Consider the following 16,189-nt stretch of genomic DNA (forward strand, 5'->3'; position numbering starts at 1 on the left):
GAAAAAAACAATAAAAAAAGTTTTATTCTAGCCAAAAAAAATACAAAAATAAAAAAATAATAATAAAAAAATATATATATATAAAAAAAAATATATATATATATTTTTTTTTTATTTATATTTATTTATTTTTTTTTTTTTTCTGAAGAAGAAGAAGAAAACACTTATTTTTTTTATTTTGGCTAGAATAAAACATTTTTTTATTGTTTTTTTTTAGGGTCAACATTATTAATCCTTTTAAGAAATAATTTTACAACTAGTTTTTTTGTGTAGTTTTTGCTTGTTTTAAAATTTGTTTTAAATATTTGGATTAAAAAACAAGACAAAAACTCTATTTGTAGCGTAGTATCTTGATGAAACAAAATTTATGGGCCCTATCATACACCCGGCGCAATAAGGTACAAGATGTGTTTTCTGTGATCTGTTGCTATTTTCAGATCAGCACAGCACACTTTTTCCTGTTTTGCACCGCATTGTTTTAACGGCAAATCCATTTGTGCCACTTTGTGGACTCAAGGGTGTTCCGGTCTATAATGGAGGTGTGTTAAGGCGCATTGTTGAAGCGTTGTTATTTTGAAGAACTGAAATAGACAGCGCCACTTACCAACTAAAAGCTACTCTAAAGTCCAGCAGAGCGTGTTAGTTATGCACCTATGCAGGTCCAAACCCTTACACATTGCTTATACCAACTCAATGTCACGACAATTTGTAACTTTTTGATTTATTGGCTAATTCGTATGAATTTGTATGATCTAATTCGTACATTTTAGTACGATTTGCTCATCAGCCAATGACAGATGAGTTTAGGGGTGGGGTTTGGTGCCACATCTCCTTTTTAAAATCGTACATTTTCAAATGACTCAACTCATACGAATTCGTACAAAATAGCCACTAAACTGAAAAAACGTAAAACACTTACGTTTCCTCGTGAGATCAGGCTGTTAGTACACACTGGTCCCTGCGGGCACAAGACGTCAATTTGACTTCATATTGTTGTTATACCCCAACGTATCCCAACGTCGTGGGGATGTTGTATTTTGTTCGGAAATGAAAATCATGTTGATGTCAGAACTCAACGACGTCAATGTCCAACATCCAACCTAAGATAAACTAAATATAAATGTCTATGTTACACAGTGACATTGTGTGGACGTTATCACTATGACGTCTATCAGACGTTGGATTTTGGTCACTTTCCAACACAACCTAAAATCCAAATGTTTACATCATGTGATGTCATTATTGGACGTCAAAATAACGTTGTCCTTAGACGCAATTTCGGTCTCCTGATGTCATGACCTAAATCTAACCTAATATCAACATCCTATGATGTAGTGTGCCAGCTGGGGTTATATAACACTACACAAATATATTTACATATGAAAACAATGAAGGGATTAAACGATTATTATCTACATCAATATAAACAGCACTGCCTCCATGCCTGATCTCAGGGGGCTTTTTCAGTTCATTCATGACAATCTGCATCTGTGTAATGTTCTTATTATGATCAGTATTATTGATTATCTGCAGATTTATATCTGCTTTAATAAATACAAGTGTATATGTGTCCAGCTGTGGGGTTTTGCAGACGTCTGCATCAGCATATGGGGCATAAGAACAGGACGTGTGTTTGGATATCACTCCGTTTTCTGTCCACACTTCATTATTATTGTTCATTTAATCCTTTGCTGGAGATTAGAACTGAATTTAGAAATAGTTTAGACACAAATCTTTGTGCTTAACAAAGGAAATTAAATATGTGGGCTAATGGATGTGTTCAGTGAAGTAAGTTCCACCGTTTCCTCCCTCCACCAAAGTAAAGGAGTAAAGAGTAAGAGTAAAGTAAAGAGGCTGAGTGGAGGAGGCTCGTTCTTTATCCTCGTGCTGCAGATGCTCTGTTTAACTGTTTACTCGCTAGTGAAGCGTTCAGTTTTTACTCATACAAAGTCTACCATGTAAATAATGTGCCATGTAGCAACGCAACTGACTCTTAAAGGGAATGAAAGACGAGACTCCGATTGGTTTAATGCAGGTTATGCTCAAAACACACCCGGAACTCATTAAGAGAATCAGCACAGCCCTGTTAGACCGTATGTGTTAGGGCACAGAGTGTATATTTCCATCATTAAAATAGCAAAAGTGTATTCAGACACGACACTAATGCTTTTGTACCATGAGCTTTAGACTTTACACTTAGGTCGTTAAAATAGAGACTAATATGTTCTGTCATCAAGGCAAAGAAGAAAAAGAAAGTAGTTAAGATGCGAAAATCTCCAAGTCCATCTGAATTATTTATTTATTTATTTTTGGTCTAAAAATGTTTAGATTCATTAATTTTACTTAATATGGAATGGAAAGGTTTTAACTAAAAGACGAGGATTCCAGCACTATTCCTGTGCATTTCCAGTTTACTTTAAATGTATTTATTTCTATCATATTTTATGGAATTTGATGTATTTAGACCCAAAAGCTTTCCTCTAATATCTAATAATATTAGTCTCTATTATTTACACACACGCACAGGCAGTGCAGATGAGAATATCTTGTTAGAAACATTATAAATGATTTCATTTGTCTATTATTTTCCACACATTACAGTCACATGGTGTGTGGGTGGTGCAAAAATAACTTCAAGAACTTTATGGATAATGACAACTTTAAAGAAGTACATTAAGGAAAAGAGATGTGTAGGTTGTTTCTTTAATCAATTCTGACATTAAACATGTTTTTCCACTTAAGTTTGTGTACAGTAGGTCTGTATATGTCAGACTGCAGAACAGTTCGTAATCAAACTAAAGATGCATCATTTATTAGAAGTGTTGTTTGTCATTATATTGCAGTTCACTAAGAAGAGTTTGTCAATTTCTCTTCTCTTCAAGGAGTCACTAACTCTTTGAGCACAATATAATAAGATTAAAACTAATAGTACAACTGCAAAAAATACTTTTCTCACTTAGTTTCTGTGTTTGTTTTCTAGTGTACACAAACTTATATAAATATATGCATATAATCGAGAAGCATTTTCTAGAAAATATTTTTTTTCTCAATAAAAAGGAAATATTAAACCCAGCTTAACATCTTCTGATGGGGGAAAGTACAATTATTATTATTATTATTATTATTATTATTATTATTATTATTATTAGTTTGATTTTATAAAAAGCTTGTATATAATAATAATAATAATAATAATAATAATAATAACAACAATAATAATAATATTAATAATAATAATAATAATAATAATAATAACAATAATAACAATAATAACAATAATTATAATAATAACAGCAATAATAATAATAATAATATTAATATTATTAATAATAATAACAATAATAATAATAATAATAATAATAATAATAACAATAATTATAATAAAAACAGCAATAATAATAATATTATTAATATTAATAATAATAACAATAATAATAATACTACTACTACTAATAATAATAGTAATAACAATTATAATAATAACATCAATAATAATAATAATAATAATAATAATATAAAAATATTAATAATAAAATATTAATAACAACAACAACAACAACAATAATAATAATAATAATAATAATAAACAAAAACAAATATGCAGTTGTATAGGGAAACATTAAAAAAAATAAAAGTCATATAAAGAATATAAAAGAACAATATGAGTAAACGTTTAAATAGATAAATATAAGTGTATATCAAGTCAAATAAAAGAATATAAAAAGAATAATAAAGGTTTCAATAAAGAAAGTTAAAATGAATTAATATATCATGTAAAGTCACCACTTTATAAGGTACATCCTTCTAGTAGCGGGTTGGACCCCCTTTTGCCTTAAATTCCATTAAAATAACTTAAATCATCAGTGAGTCGTTTACATGGACACCAATATTTCGATTTTAATTTGATTGAAACAATACTCTGATTAAGAGTTGACCATGCTAACAGCAATTTTAAAATCACCTAAATCCGACTAAAGTCATAATCAAATTAAACAAAAATCCAAATAAGAAGTGCAGTATATCTATTTTAGTCTTATCATTAAACGTCCATCCGCCCATTTATTGGGCACCTTACTAGTACCAGGTTGGACTACTTTTGCCTTCAGAACTGCCTTAATCATTCATGGCATAGATTCAACAAGCTACTGGAGATATTCCTCAGAGATTTTGCTCCATATTGACATGATAGCGTCACACAGTTGCTGCAGATTTGTCAACTGCACTTCCATGATGTCAATCTCCCGTTCCACCACATCCCAGAGGTTGCTGTATTATTTTTTAATAGAAAATTCTAGGTCGTTTTCAATTTAACTCCAGAATTAAAAGAAAGGTTGTTGTAAAATGGTATCAACAGTGTGTATGCATCTGCTGTAAATGTAATATTAGTACAGATTTGTACAGTTCTAAACCCTCATTTTCTCTACACAGGTCATAAATCCCAAGAAAAAAGGAAAGAAGAAAAAATATCTCAACTCTGGAACTGTAAGCATTTGCCTTTTTTTGTGGGGGATTTTAGTTTGCTGTAGTGCTGCAATTTGAAATATGTCTTGCATAAATATAGCAATATCACTCAAACCACTAAAGCTTACCCATAAAAAAATATATTTAATCATAATTGTTATTTTGTATTGCTGTTTAAGTGACATTTTATACAGTACAGTCCAATGTGGACATCAAAAAAAAAAAAAACACAAGAGCTTTACTTGTGTAATCTTATGTTAAAATCATAAGTGAATTCCGTGAAATAGACATCAAATGTGGTTTTGGAGCATTTTGTGAATTTGAAAGCTATTTGAAATTAATGTAAAACCAGTGTGAAACCAACTTGAAACCAATGTGAAACCATTGTGAAACCAAATTTAAGCCAATGTGAAACCAGTGTAAAACCAATTTGAAACCATTGTGAAACCAATTTGAAACCAATGTAAAGCAAACATGGAACCAATTTGAAATCGATGTGAAATCAACGTTGAACCAATTTAAAACCAATTTGAGACCAGTGTAAAACCAAATTGAAGCCAATGTGAAACCAGTGTAAAACCAATTTGAAGCCATTGTGAAACCAGTGTGAAACCAATTTGAAACCAATGTAAAACAAATATGGAACCAATTTGAAACCGATGTGAAATCAATGTGGAACCAATTTAAAACCAATTTGAAACCAGTGTGAAACCAATTTGAAACCAGCATGAAACCAATTTGAAACCATTCTAAAACCCATTTGAAACCAATGTAAAACAAACATGGAACCAATTTGAAACCGATGTGAAATCAATGTGGAACTAATTTAAAACCAATTTGAGACCAGTGTAAAACCAAATTGAAGCCAATGTGAAACCAGTGTAAAACCAATTTGAAGCCATTGTAAAACCAGTGTGAAACCAATTTGAAACCTGTATGAAACCAATTTGAAACCATTGTAAAACCCATTTGAAACCAATGTAAAACAAATATGGAACCAATTTGAAACCGATGTGAAATCAATGTGGAACCAATTTAAAACCAATTTGAAACCAGTGTAAAACCAATTTGAAACCAGTATGAAACCAATTTGAAACCATTGTAAAACCCATTTGAAACCAATGTAAAACAAATTTGGAATCAATTTGAAACTGATGTGAAATCGATATGGAACCAATTTGAAACCAATGTGAAACCAGTGTAAAACCAATTTGAAGCCATTGTGAAACCAGTGTGAAACCAATTTGAAACCAATGTAAAACAAATATGGAACCAATTTGAAACCGATGTGAAATCAATGTGGAACCAATTTAAAACCAATTTGAAACCAGTGTGAAACCAATTTGAAACCAGCATGAAACCAATTTGAAACCATTCTAAAACCCATTTGAAACCAATGTAAAACAAACATGGAACCAATTTGAAACCGATGTGAAATCAATGTGGAACCAATTTAAAACCAATTTGAGACCAGTGTAAAACCAAATTGAAGCCAATGTGAAACCAGTGTAAAACCAATTTGAAGCCATTGTAAAACCAGTGTAAAACCAATTTGAAACCAGTATGAAACCAATTTGAAACCATTGTAAAACCCATTTGAAACCAATGTAAAACAAATTTGGAATCAATTTGAAACTGATGTGAAATCGATATGGAACCAATTTGAAACCAATGTGAAACCAGTGTAAAACCGATTTGAAACCATTGTAAAACCCACTTGAAACCAATGTAAAACAAATATGGAACCTATTTGAAACCAATTTGAAACCAGTGTAAAACCAATTTAAAACCAACACGTAACCAATTTAAAACTAACGTGAAACCAATTTGAAACCAATGTGAAACCATATGCAACAAATTTAAAACCACTGTGAAACCAATATGGAACCATTTTAAAATCAATTTAAAACCAATGTGAAACCAAATTGAAAACAACATGAAACCAATGTGAAACCAATTTGCAATCAGTGTGAAACTAATTTAAAACCAATTTGAAACCAACATGGAACCAATTTTTAAACCAATGTGAAAGCAATATGAAACCAATTTGAAACCAGTGTGAAACCAATTTGCAATCAATTTGAAACTACTGTGAAACCAATATGGAACCATTTTAAAATCTAATCGAAACCAATGTGAAACCAATATGAAACCATTTTAAATCCAATGTGCAACCAATATGGAACCACTTTGAAACCAATATTGAACCAATTTAAAACCAAAGTGAAACCAATACAAAATCAATGTGAAACCAGTTTGAAACCAATGTGAAACCCATGTGACTCCATGTTTTCCACACATGACCAGTTTTCTTCATGTTCTCATTGTGATCACAGTTAATATAAAAATGTTCCAAAACCACACGTTTCACAATTGTTGACATTTCTTACGCGACTGCACGAGATATACAACTTGTCTTTGACCCAAATATAACAATGTACTTTGAATTTCGTCTAGCTTGTGCTTTCAAACACGTTCAAAAGAAGCCTCTCTGACACTGCTGTGTTTGATTGTGTGCAGTGTTTTAATCCTTAAATCCAAACCAGTTTCCCTCAGAAGAATCAATGAATCATTGACACACTGTGATGATGAGATTTTCTATCTTCGTCTTTCCAGGTGACGCTGCTATCATTTCTCGTTGATACCGAAGTCACGTTCCTGGATTACATCAAAGGCGGGTGAGTGACATTTTTTTATACGCATACTCTCTTTTCTTAGGTTTAAAGTGCTGATAGGAGAAACGAAGCTTTTTAAAGATCTGAATCATCTGAAAATGATTCAAGTGAAAAGGAAGCATTCAAAACACAACATATTAGGGACAACCTCTGGTCAAACTGCTGGTTAATACAACACATGTCTGGTTGAGAATTCAATCTACCAATGGAATCTGCAATTCATCTAATAACATTAAATATTCTATGTTTGCAATAATATGTGCTTTTTTAGCTCAGTGGAGTCCCCGCTTTGTCAGTTGGCATTTTTTGTGTGTAGTTTGCTTGTTGTGTGTTAGCGTGGGTTTCCTCCGGGTGCTTTGGATTCCCCTACAGTCCAAACACATGCGCTATAGGGGAATTGATGAACTAAATTGTCCGTAGTGAATATGTGTGTTTGTGTGAATGCAAAAGTGTATGGGTGGTTCCCAATACTGCGTTGCAGCTGGAAGGGTATCAGCTGTGTAAAACAAATGCTGGATTAGTTGGTGGTTCATTACCCCTGATAAGGTAAAACTAAGCGGAAGGAAAATGAATGAATGAATTAGTGTTTCATAGTAGACTCCGCTTAACAGGTCAATGAGAGACGTTAACTACTATTATTCAATTTAATTTGACGAATGCCTTATTAAAAACTCGCCAACTTAGAGATCTAAAAAATGTGTTCAGTGATTCCCCACTAGGGGGACATTTGAGTGAACCAGCATGAGTCATGTGGATTTTATATGGTTTTACAGAAACTATTATAACGAAGCCTTGTTTACTGAAACTGAAGATTTGTAAAGCTTTCGAAGCTTCAAGGTTTCAACGTTAAATACACGGTAAACGTTGGTGTATTTGAAAGTCCCGTGCTTTGAAAATGTGCAATTTTTATTTGATGTTTAAAAACTCGGGACATAAACTAGCCCCTCCCCTATTCATAAACAGCCAATAGCCTTCTGTTTATAGCTCAACTTTGCCAGTCAGAGTGTAACGAAGTTGATGACGTCATCTTTTTGAAACATGTCTGTCGTGGTCCATGTTATTTGCATGTGTTGTATGGATTTTGCAGAACTTATTCTTTTGTGAGGATTTGCAGTGTGTGTGTTTCCAACGCAAACTCACGGCAATTCGTAACTTTTAAATTTAGTGGCTAATTCTAAATTCGTACAATTTAGTATGATTTGCTCATCACCCAATGACAGTTGGGGTTAGGGGTGGGGTTAAAATCGTACATTTTAGTACTACTGAACTCGTACGAGTTAGCCACTAAACTGACAAAACGTAAAATACTTAAGTTTCTTCGTAAGATCACGAGGAGGTGCTGCGTGTGTTTTAAAATGATAAGGAAGTCAGATCAACACAGGCCCCTGTTTATTATTTTTGTCAAGAGTTTCAAGAGGTTACACTTAGATATTGCTTGATAATAACAGTAAGTTTGGTATGCTGTCCCCAGAGAAAACCCTGAGCTCAGAGATAAGTGAGCCCAGGGCTCCTGCCTGCTTTATGAGCTTTTGGGGGGGTACAAGATCAGGTAGTTCTCGAGAGCTCCCCCTGGTAAAGGAGGAAAGGTGGAGATGGGGTGGAAGGAGGCATTCTTCCAAAATGAAGATAACGCCCCATTCACACGGGGCTTCAGCGTCAACGCTTGACAGAGGGCGTGTCTGAAGTTACGGCTGACGTGATTGTCATAGCAGCGTTAGCCAATGAAATTAGTCAGCAATAGGTAGACCCACACGGAATCTGCCCGCGCAGAATTCCGCAGATTTTCCACAGATTTTCTGCAGAATTCCGCAGATTTCTGCAGATTTTTAGCCCATCATTAATTCTGTTTATTTACATGAGTAAATGTGTAAATCTAAATTTATTCAGTTTTTATTCAGTAATTTATTACTTTTTATTTCATATATTAAGGTTTTAGTTATGACACTCCGCTGGATACTTCCAAAATAATTATGCAGAAATCCGCAGATTTTTACCAAAATTCTCCGCTGAAATAGCAAAAAACATCCGCAGATTCCGTCTGGCCCTAGCAATTGGCCACAGTCTGAGCTGGTGTATTTGCATGCAGCGATTTGATTGGCTGACGCTTCCGTCGCCGCATGAAAAGTTAAGCAAGACCCAACTTTTGCAGCAAAAAACGTCTCTGAAGCGTCGCATAGTGCAGTTCGGCAACGCCTAACGTCACCCATTCAAAGTGAATGGGAAGCGTTGACGCAGACGCCCCGAGTAAATGGGGCATGATGGAGGAATGCTAGTCAGGCTATTCATAGTGAGTTTAGAATAATCCGATTGGCTTACTAATGATTACAGATGAGAGACTAGCTGCGATCAATTATATCATGTGCTCTTTTCGAAATTAGCTTGTGAAACTTCACTTAATTCAAGTTTTTAGTTGAACTTTCGCTTTGAATGAATTTTGACACGAGTAAATGACAGAATTCAGGATGGGAAAAAGCATCAGGATAGGGGGCAGCATGTATCAAATACTACATTTGACTGGTCAGAATGTTCAATGAGAAACTGAAGTGTAATAATAAACCATTGATTAATTTTGCCGTAAATGATAAACCTTAAGATTTGAATGTTTGTATTTTCTAAATGTCAATTTTGTCAACTGTTATGGAGCACACGATTATAGGTTACCTTAACGTCCGAAGTCAAAATGTACTGATTTGTATTTGTATGTAGTAGGGCTTGTTCCAAACAATGTATCTGCACACTATTCATTTACCCTCAGAACCTTTCATCAAATATCACAACCTTCCCTCCCCTCCGAAATAACTTTTCCTTCACTTCCTGGTCACATGGAATGCCTTTAGGGTGGAGCTATCAGTATTTTAGGGTGGAGCTGTGAGTTCTGCCCTCATTCCATTGGTCAGTTTTCATCATTTTGTTAGAAACACCCATCTTCCAACAATCCAATTTGTTCCCAAAGGACAAAATCATGCACTGCCCAACATTTTATTTCATTTCAGCACTGTATGTACAAAAAAAGTACAATATTAACTTACTTTTCTGCCAACTTTAAGACTAACACATTGATACTGCGACCTCAAAAACCTTTTGATTTAAAAACTCTGACATCAGTGATCCTGAACGCAGAGCTCGCCAGCTTCTAAATGTCAGTTGTATGCACTCCTGGGTAATTCTTCTGAAAATGCAGATGACAGACTTCATGTTAGACACCACAAGTGATCAATCCATTGACGGTAGCTGATGGATGAGGTTGCTAATCTTAGCTCAGGTGTTTGCTGTGTGTTGGCAGGATAAACCATGCGTGTCAGATTGAACCTCCACATTGAGCGCTGCTTTTCATTACCGTGGCAGTATGGAGACTGCGGTCACCTCTGCTCTGACACCACACCACCAGACCTCCGTTTTAATGGATGCTCCTTCCTTTTAGCCGGAGATGTTTAGGTGAAAGGTCAGAGAGGGACTCTCACGTTCCTGCGCATCATTTATTCACTGAGAACAGCCAATTAGAAAGCAGAGATCATAGAATGAACAGATTTACTCCTACAGGGGATGGTAAGGGTTGATGGTCGGTTGGTCCTGCAGGATGGATCCATGCTTTCATGTTACTGAGGCCAAATTGTGAGCTGACCATCTGAATGTGTCAGTAAAAATGGAGACTCATCAGACCAGGCGTTTCTCCAATCTTCTATTGTCCAGTTTTGGTGAGCCTGTATGAATTGTAGCCTCAGTTTCCTGTTCTTATCTGACAGGAGCGGCACCCGGTGTGCTCTTCTGCTGCTGTAGCCCATCCGCCTCAAGGTTGGACGTGTTGTGTGTTCAGAGATGCTATAATTCCATTTGGACTTGCAGGTGCTGATTCTTATTTCAGCCGCATCACATCCGGCAGCAAACCGCCCCAGTGCATGCTGAAGGTCCATGTCCGATGAAGCCAATAAAACAACATGGTCTGCGAATAACAGAGATGAAATCCTGTGGTCCCCGAACCGGACCTCCTTTATCCCAAGGCTGGGCTTTGAAATTCTGTCCATTAAAAATTATGAACAATTAAAATGTAATGTGTAGATTATTGTATATTACATTTTTTTTTTTTACAGCATTTAGAATGAACAAAGTATTCCTAGGCAGCATTGAATGCATAAAATGTATATTTATTCAGTCATTTTCTGCTGCTTTTTCCGGGGGCAGCAGTCTTAGGAGAGAACCCCAGATTTTCCCCTCCCCAGACACTTCCTTCAGCTCCTTTGGGGGATCCCAAGGCATTCCAAGGTCAGCCGAAAGACCATTGTCCATCTATTTATACGGACGGACGGACGGACGGACGGACGGACGGACAGACAGACAGACAGACAGACAGACAGACAGACAGACAGACAGACAGACAGATAGATAGATAGATAGATAGATAGATAGATGGATGGACGGAAGGACGGACAGACAGACAGACAGAGACGGACGGACGGACGGACGGACGGACGGACGGACAGATAGATAGATAGATAGATAGATAGATAGATAGATAGATAGATAGATAGACGGACGGACGGACGGACGGACGGACGGACGGACAGACAGAAAGACAGACAGACAGACAGACAGAGACGGACGGACGGAGGGACGGACGGATGGACAGATGATGGATGGACGGACAGATAGATAGATAGATAGATAGATACAGAGATAGATAGATAGATAGATAGATAGATAGATAGATAGATAGACAGACAGACAGACAGACAGACAGACAGACAGACAGAGACGGACGGACGGACGGATGGACAGATGATGGATGGACGGACGGATAGATAGATAGATAGATAGACAGATAGATAGATAGACAGATAGATAGATAGATAGATAGATAGATAGATAGATAGATAGATAGATAGATAGACGGACGGACGGACGGACGGACGGACGGACGGACGGACGGACGGACAGACAGACAGACAGACAGACAGACAGAGACGGACGGACGACGGATGGACAGATGATGGATGGACGGACGGATAGATAGATAGATAGACAGACAGACAGATAGATAGATAGATAGATAGATAGATAGATAGATAGATAGATAGATAGATAGATAGATAGATAGATAGATAGATAGATAGATAGATAGATAGAATAAAAGGAAACATTATAAAACAGTATAAACTTTTCCCCTACTACAACTTCTAACCACATCCCTCTTTAAACGCAGAGCTGGTGAAGTGGATGTGTTAACTTTAGCTCACAGCAGTAAGTGTGCTCACACTTAGTCTGAGTATTTTGCTGTGGGCAAAAGCATAAACACTGTCATGCAGAATTACACTAACAGTGTTTCAGACTGCAGCAGCCAACAGGTGCAGAGAAGCTTTTATCACGGCGCAGGGAGAAAAAAAAAAAAGCGCATAAATATGGAAACCGAAAAACACGACCGCCATTACGTAATGCGGGACAGTTCTCCACTAAATCCATTTACAGCCCTACACAACTTTCCACTCTAGCCATTCACACAATGAAAAACAGCAGCCATTACTGCCGAGAATCAGCGCTTTGGGAGTTTCTTCAGAGGAAAAATCTGATTTATTTAAAGTCAGACATGCCCATGAATTTCTGATTACATTAAAGGGCTAGTTTGATCAAACAGTTAAATGGTGCTATGAATGTTTACTGTAAAATTTGATATTTTAAAGGAACTCTGCATGTTAAAGTGACAGATTCACTATAAAAGAATCATAAAGATGAACAGATTGAAAAAAAACCTTAACATACTGTAATTGGAACATATGGAGCTTATTGTCAAGTGTTACAGGCACAATTAAGAAGAGTCCACATGTGTGCTTTAGGCAAGACTTTATGGCTGAGTGAGTTGTAAAATACAGAATATCTCAGTATTTACTATCATTTTTTTCAATATATATATATATAAAGGGTGTCACGATCCTCTAAATCCTCGATTCGATTACTTTTTCGATTCCAAAGGCACGATTTGATTCGATTTTCGATTATGAATAATTAATTAATTAATGACCAATTAATTATTTGTCGCCTACCGTTTAAACTACCTGACCTGCATGGTCTTTGTTTTATCCATAAACAAATCATACAGTAAATGAATAAAGGCAAGTTACACACATAATTGCCACCTGTCAATCACTTTTTCTGCGGGACTCGTGAATAGGCAGTGATCTGTGTCGTTATAATGGCGTCGGTAAAAAAGACGCACAACCAACAGGAACCAGCCAACAGTATCTGAGGTGTTCGCTAAAATGACTAAGTACAAGTGAGTGAAAGATTGAAGCAGTCCTCTGACTGCCTGGACCTGCTGTCTCGAGCGCATGGCTGTGTGTGCGTCTGTGTCTGTGTGGTCACGTGATGTGCATTTTCAGAGGTAGAGAGGAAGGAGGGCTGCTCAGAAATGCTACACGCCACTGTGGATGTCAAATCGTTGTCGTTCTAAAATGCCGTTTAAAAACAAAGACAGTGTAAACAGGGCCTGAGTGTGAACTTTTCGCCAGCGGATTTGCAACGGGGGCGGGCGGAGGATCGCGATGCCGGTGTTGTCTATCGGACGAACCGTACGTAATACGTACATAGCAGAGCTTGCAAAACTGTGTTTTTTTGTCGACAACACGAACGTTGTCAACATAACTCACTGGAAATCCAAAATGCTTCCACACCGGCGACTTCATTGAAAGAGGAGAGGGTTTAAGCTCTGTCGACGGGTCTCCTGCTTCTGCAGTTTAACAAGCACTTCAACAAGCCTGTTTTTTTTCCGCTTGGCAAGCCAAACTGACGTAACATGGGGGCGTGGCAGCATCGACCATTCTATTTTTTGATTCGATAATCGAAATTGAGCATAAATTTCGATCGATTAAAAATCAAAATCGTGACACCCCTAATATATATATATATATATATATATATATATATATATATATATATATATATATATATATATATATATATATATATATATATAATGTACGTTGGGCAAAGCAGTGGCGCAGTTGGTAGTGCTGGCAAGGCACTTTATAAATGTGGAAAAAGTCACATTAAGTTAACCTTGCGCTGGACATTTATAGGTGGCTGATAAACACTTGCTGTGCATATAAGTCAGCCCATTAAAAGTATTATAACCCCAAAGACATAATTACAGCCTCTCACTTGCGTATAAAAATCAAAAACTGTATAAATGGACGCCTTTTACGTTAAAAGTTAATGTTATGCCAGTATGGGCACACATTCGACAACCTCCTAATGCTGTGTTTACACCAGGAGCGGATAAATCGCGCTATTCGCGTGTAAATTGCCGTATGAACATTTAAGTTTACTCGCTTCATTCGCGCATCAAACCCCGCTTCATTCGCGTGTCAAATTTACTTCAGAACAGACGCGGATTCGCGTGAAGGGCAGGGTTTCTGTCTGCCCTGTGACTCTAGCTTCATAGCTAAAGGGCTAACATGGATTTTATGAAGAGAATAACAGTGTTTATGTGCTTTATGAAGGATGATAAACAGCGTCGATACGTTTAGGGTCGTGTCTGAGTCCACTACATCATTTCAGAGGTGCATCCAGCTCTTTAAGCTCATAGACTCCTCCAGAAACTGAACCTGGCTGATGGAGGTTTTCAGCGGTGCTTCTGACTGAGCCCAGCCCAGTTTGATGAACTTCTTGTCAGTGTCTGCTGGGGGATTTCCCCTGGGACACCGACAACAGGCGATACGTCACAATCACGCCCCCACAAGAGCAAGCTCCTGATTGGTTAACGCGGCGCGAATGTCCGCTGAAGTTCAGATTTTCGAACGAGAGTGAGGCCATTCATCCATCCATCCATCCATCCCTATCTGTCTGTCCTTTCGTTCGTCCATTTTTCCATCCACTCGTTCATTCATTCATCCATTCTGGTCTATATGTCTGTTAATTTGTCTATCTTTAGGTTCATCTATCCATATGTTCATCCATTCATTCATCCATCTGAATCTTTCTGTCTGTCCATTTGTTTGCTCATCCATCCATCCATCCATCCATCCAAATCTATCTGTCTGTCCAATCGTTTGTCTATTCAGCCATCCATTCATCTCCTCGGCCATCCATCCATTTATCCCTATCTGTCTGTCCATTCGTTCGTCCATTTATTCATTCATTTGTCCCTCCATCCATTCATCCATGTCTATCTGTCCAACTATTTGTCTATCTAAATGTCTATCCATCCGTCAATCTGTCCATCCATCCACTCATGCATGTCATGTCTCATACATGCCCATCCATTTGTTCGTCCGTTCATCCGTTTATTCGTCCGTCCATCCATCCATCCATTTGTCCATTTGTCTGTCCATTCATCCATCCATCCATCCATCCATCCATCCATCCATCCATCCATCCCTATGTTTGTCCTTTTATTTATCAGTTTTTCCATCCATCCATCAATCCATCCATCATCCATCAACCTCTCTATCTGTCCATTTTTTCAAACATTTGTCCGATCTCTCATCCATCGATCAGTTTTTCTGTACATCCATCCATTTTGTCCGTCCGTCCATCCATCCATCCATCCATCCATCCATCCATCCATCCATCCATCCATCCATCCATCCTCTAACCTAGTTATACTAATTATGAGAAGTAATCAGTAACTATAACTAATTATTTTTATGGTAACACTCCCAACACTTATGGCTATTCAACACTTTAGTCAGGGAAAGTCACGGCATTTGACATTTGACAGAGTTGGAAACCTGAAATTTTTGTTTACACACATTTGGCCCTGTTCTTACATGATTCGCCCACATTTCATGATTCAGTCACTTCCCGACGCATCAATTCTAACCTAAATACTCAGTTCATTCACAAATACGGCAGTAAAATGAGTTGACGTTCCTTTCACTATTCATTTACGCCGTATATATTCTGTGTAGGCTTGTCCTATTTCGTTTTATGTGAGCGCTAAATAGCAGTTAAGCTAACAGATGCAACACTGATAACAATAACAATGAATCCGTTCTGCCAGTTGAAATCCCATTAGATGGCAATAGATTAAAGCAAATAAGACTGGAGACTACCCGCGACAACAT

General features: G+C 36.8%; 1 protein-coding gene across 4 annotated transcripts in view; it reads left to right on the plus strand.

Annotated features, from left to right (window-relative positions):
* LOC101886030 (copine-8) overlaps positions 1–16,189 on the plus strand; it is a 268,218-nt gene that overhangs the window by 185,214 nt on the left and 66,815 nt on the right. For all 4 annotated transcript variants that reach the window (XR_012402531.1, XR_012402530.1, XM_073948413.1 and 1 more), the window contains 2 exons: positions 4,429–4,482; positions 7,078–7,139. Coding sequence is in view for 2 of the 4 variants with exons in the window: in XM_073948413.1 (XP_073804514.1) it covers positions 4,429–4,482; positions 7,078–7,139 (116 nt within the window). In the remaining 2 variants the exon portion in view is untranslated. The remainder of the gene's footprint in view (positions 1–4,428; positions 4,483–7,077; positions 7,140–16,189) is intronic.

This window comes from Danio rerio, chromosome 4 (genome assembly GCF_049306965.1).
Source record: "Danio rerio strain Tuebingen ecotype United States chromosome 4, GRCz12tu, whole genome shotgun sequence".
Classification (NCBI taxonomy): Eukaryota; Metazoa; Chordata; class Actinopteri; order Cypriniformes; family Danionidae; genus Danio; species Danio rerio.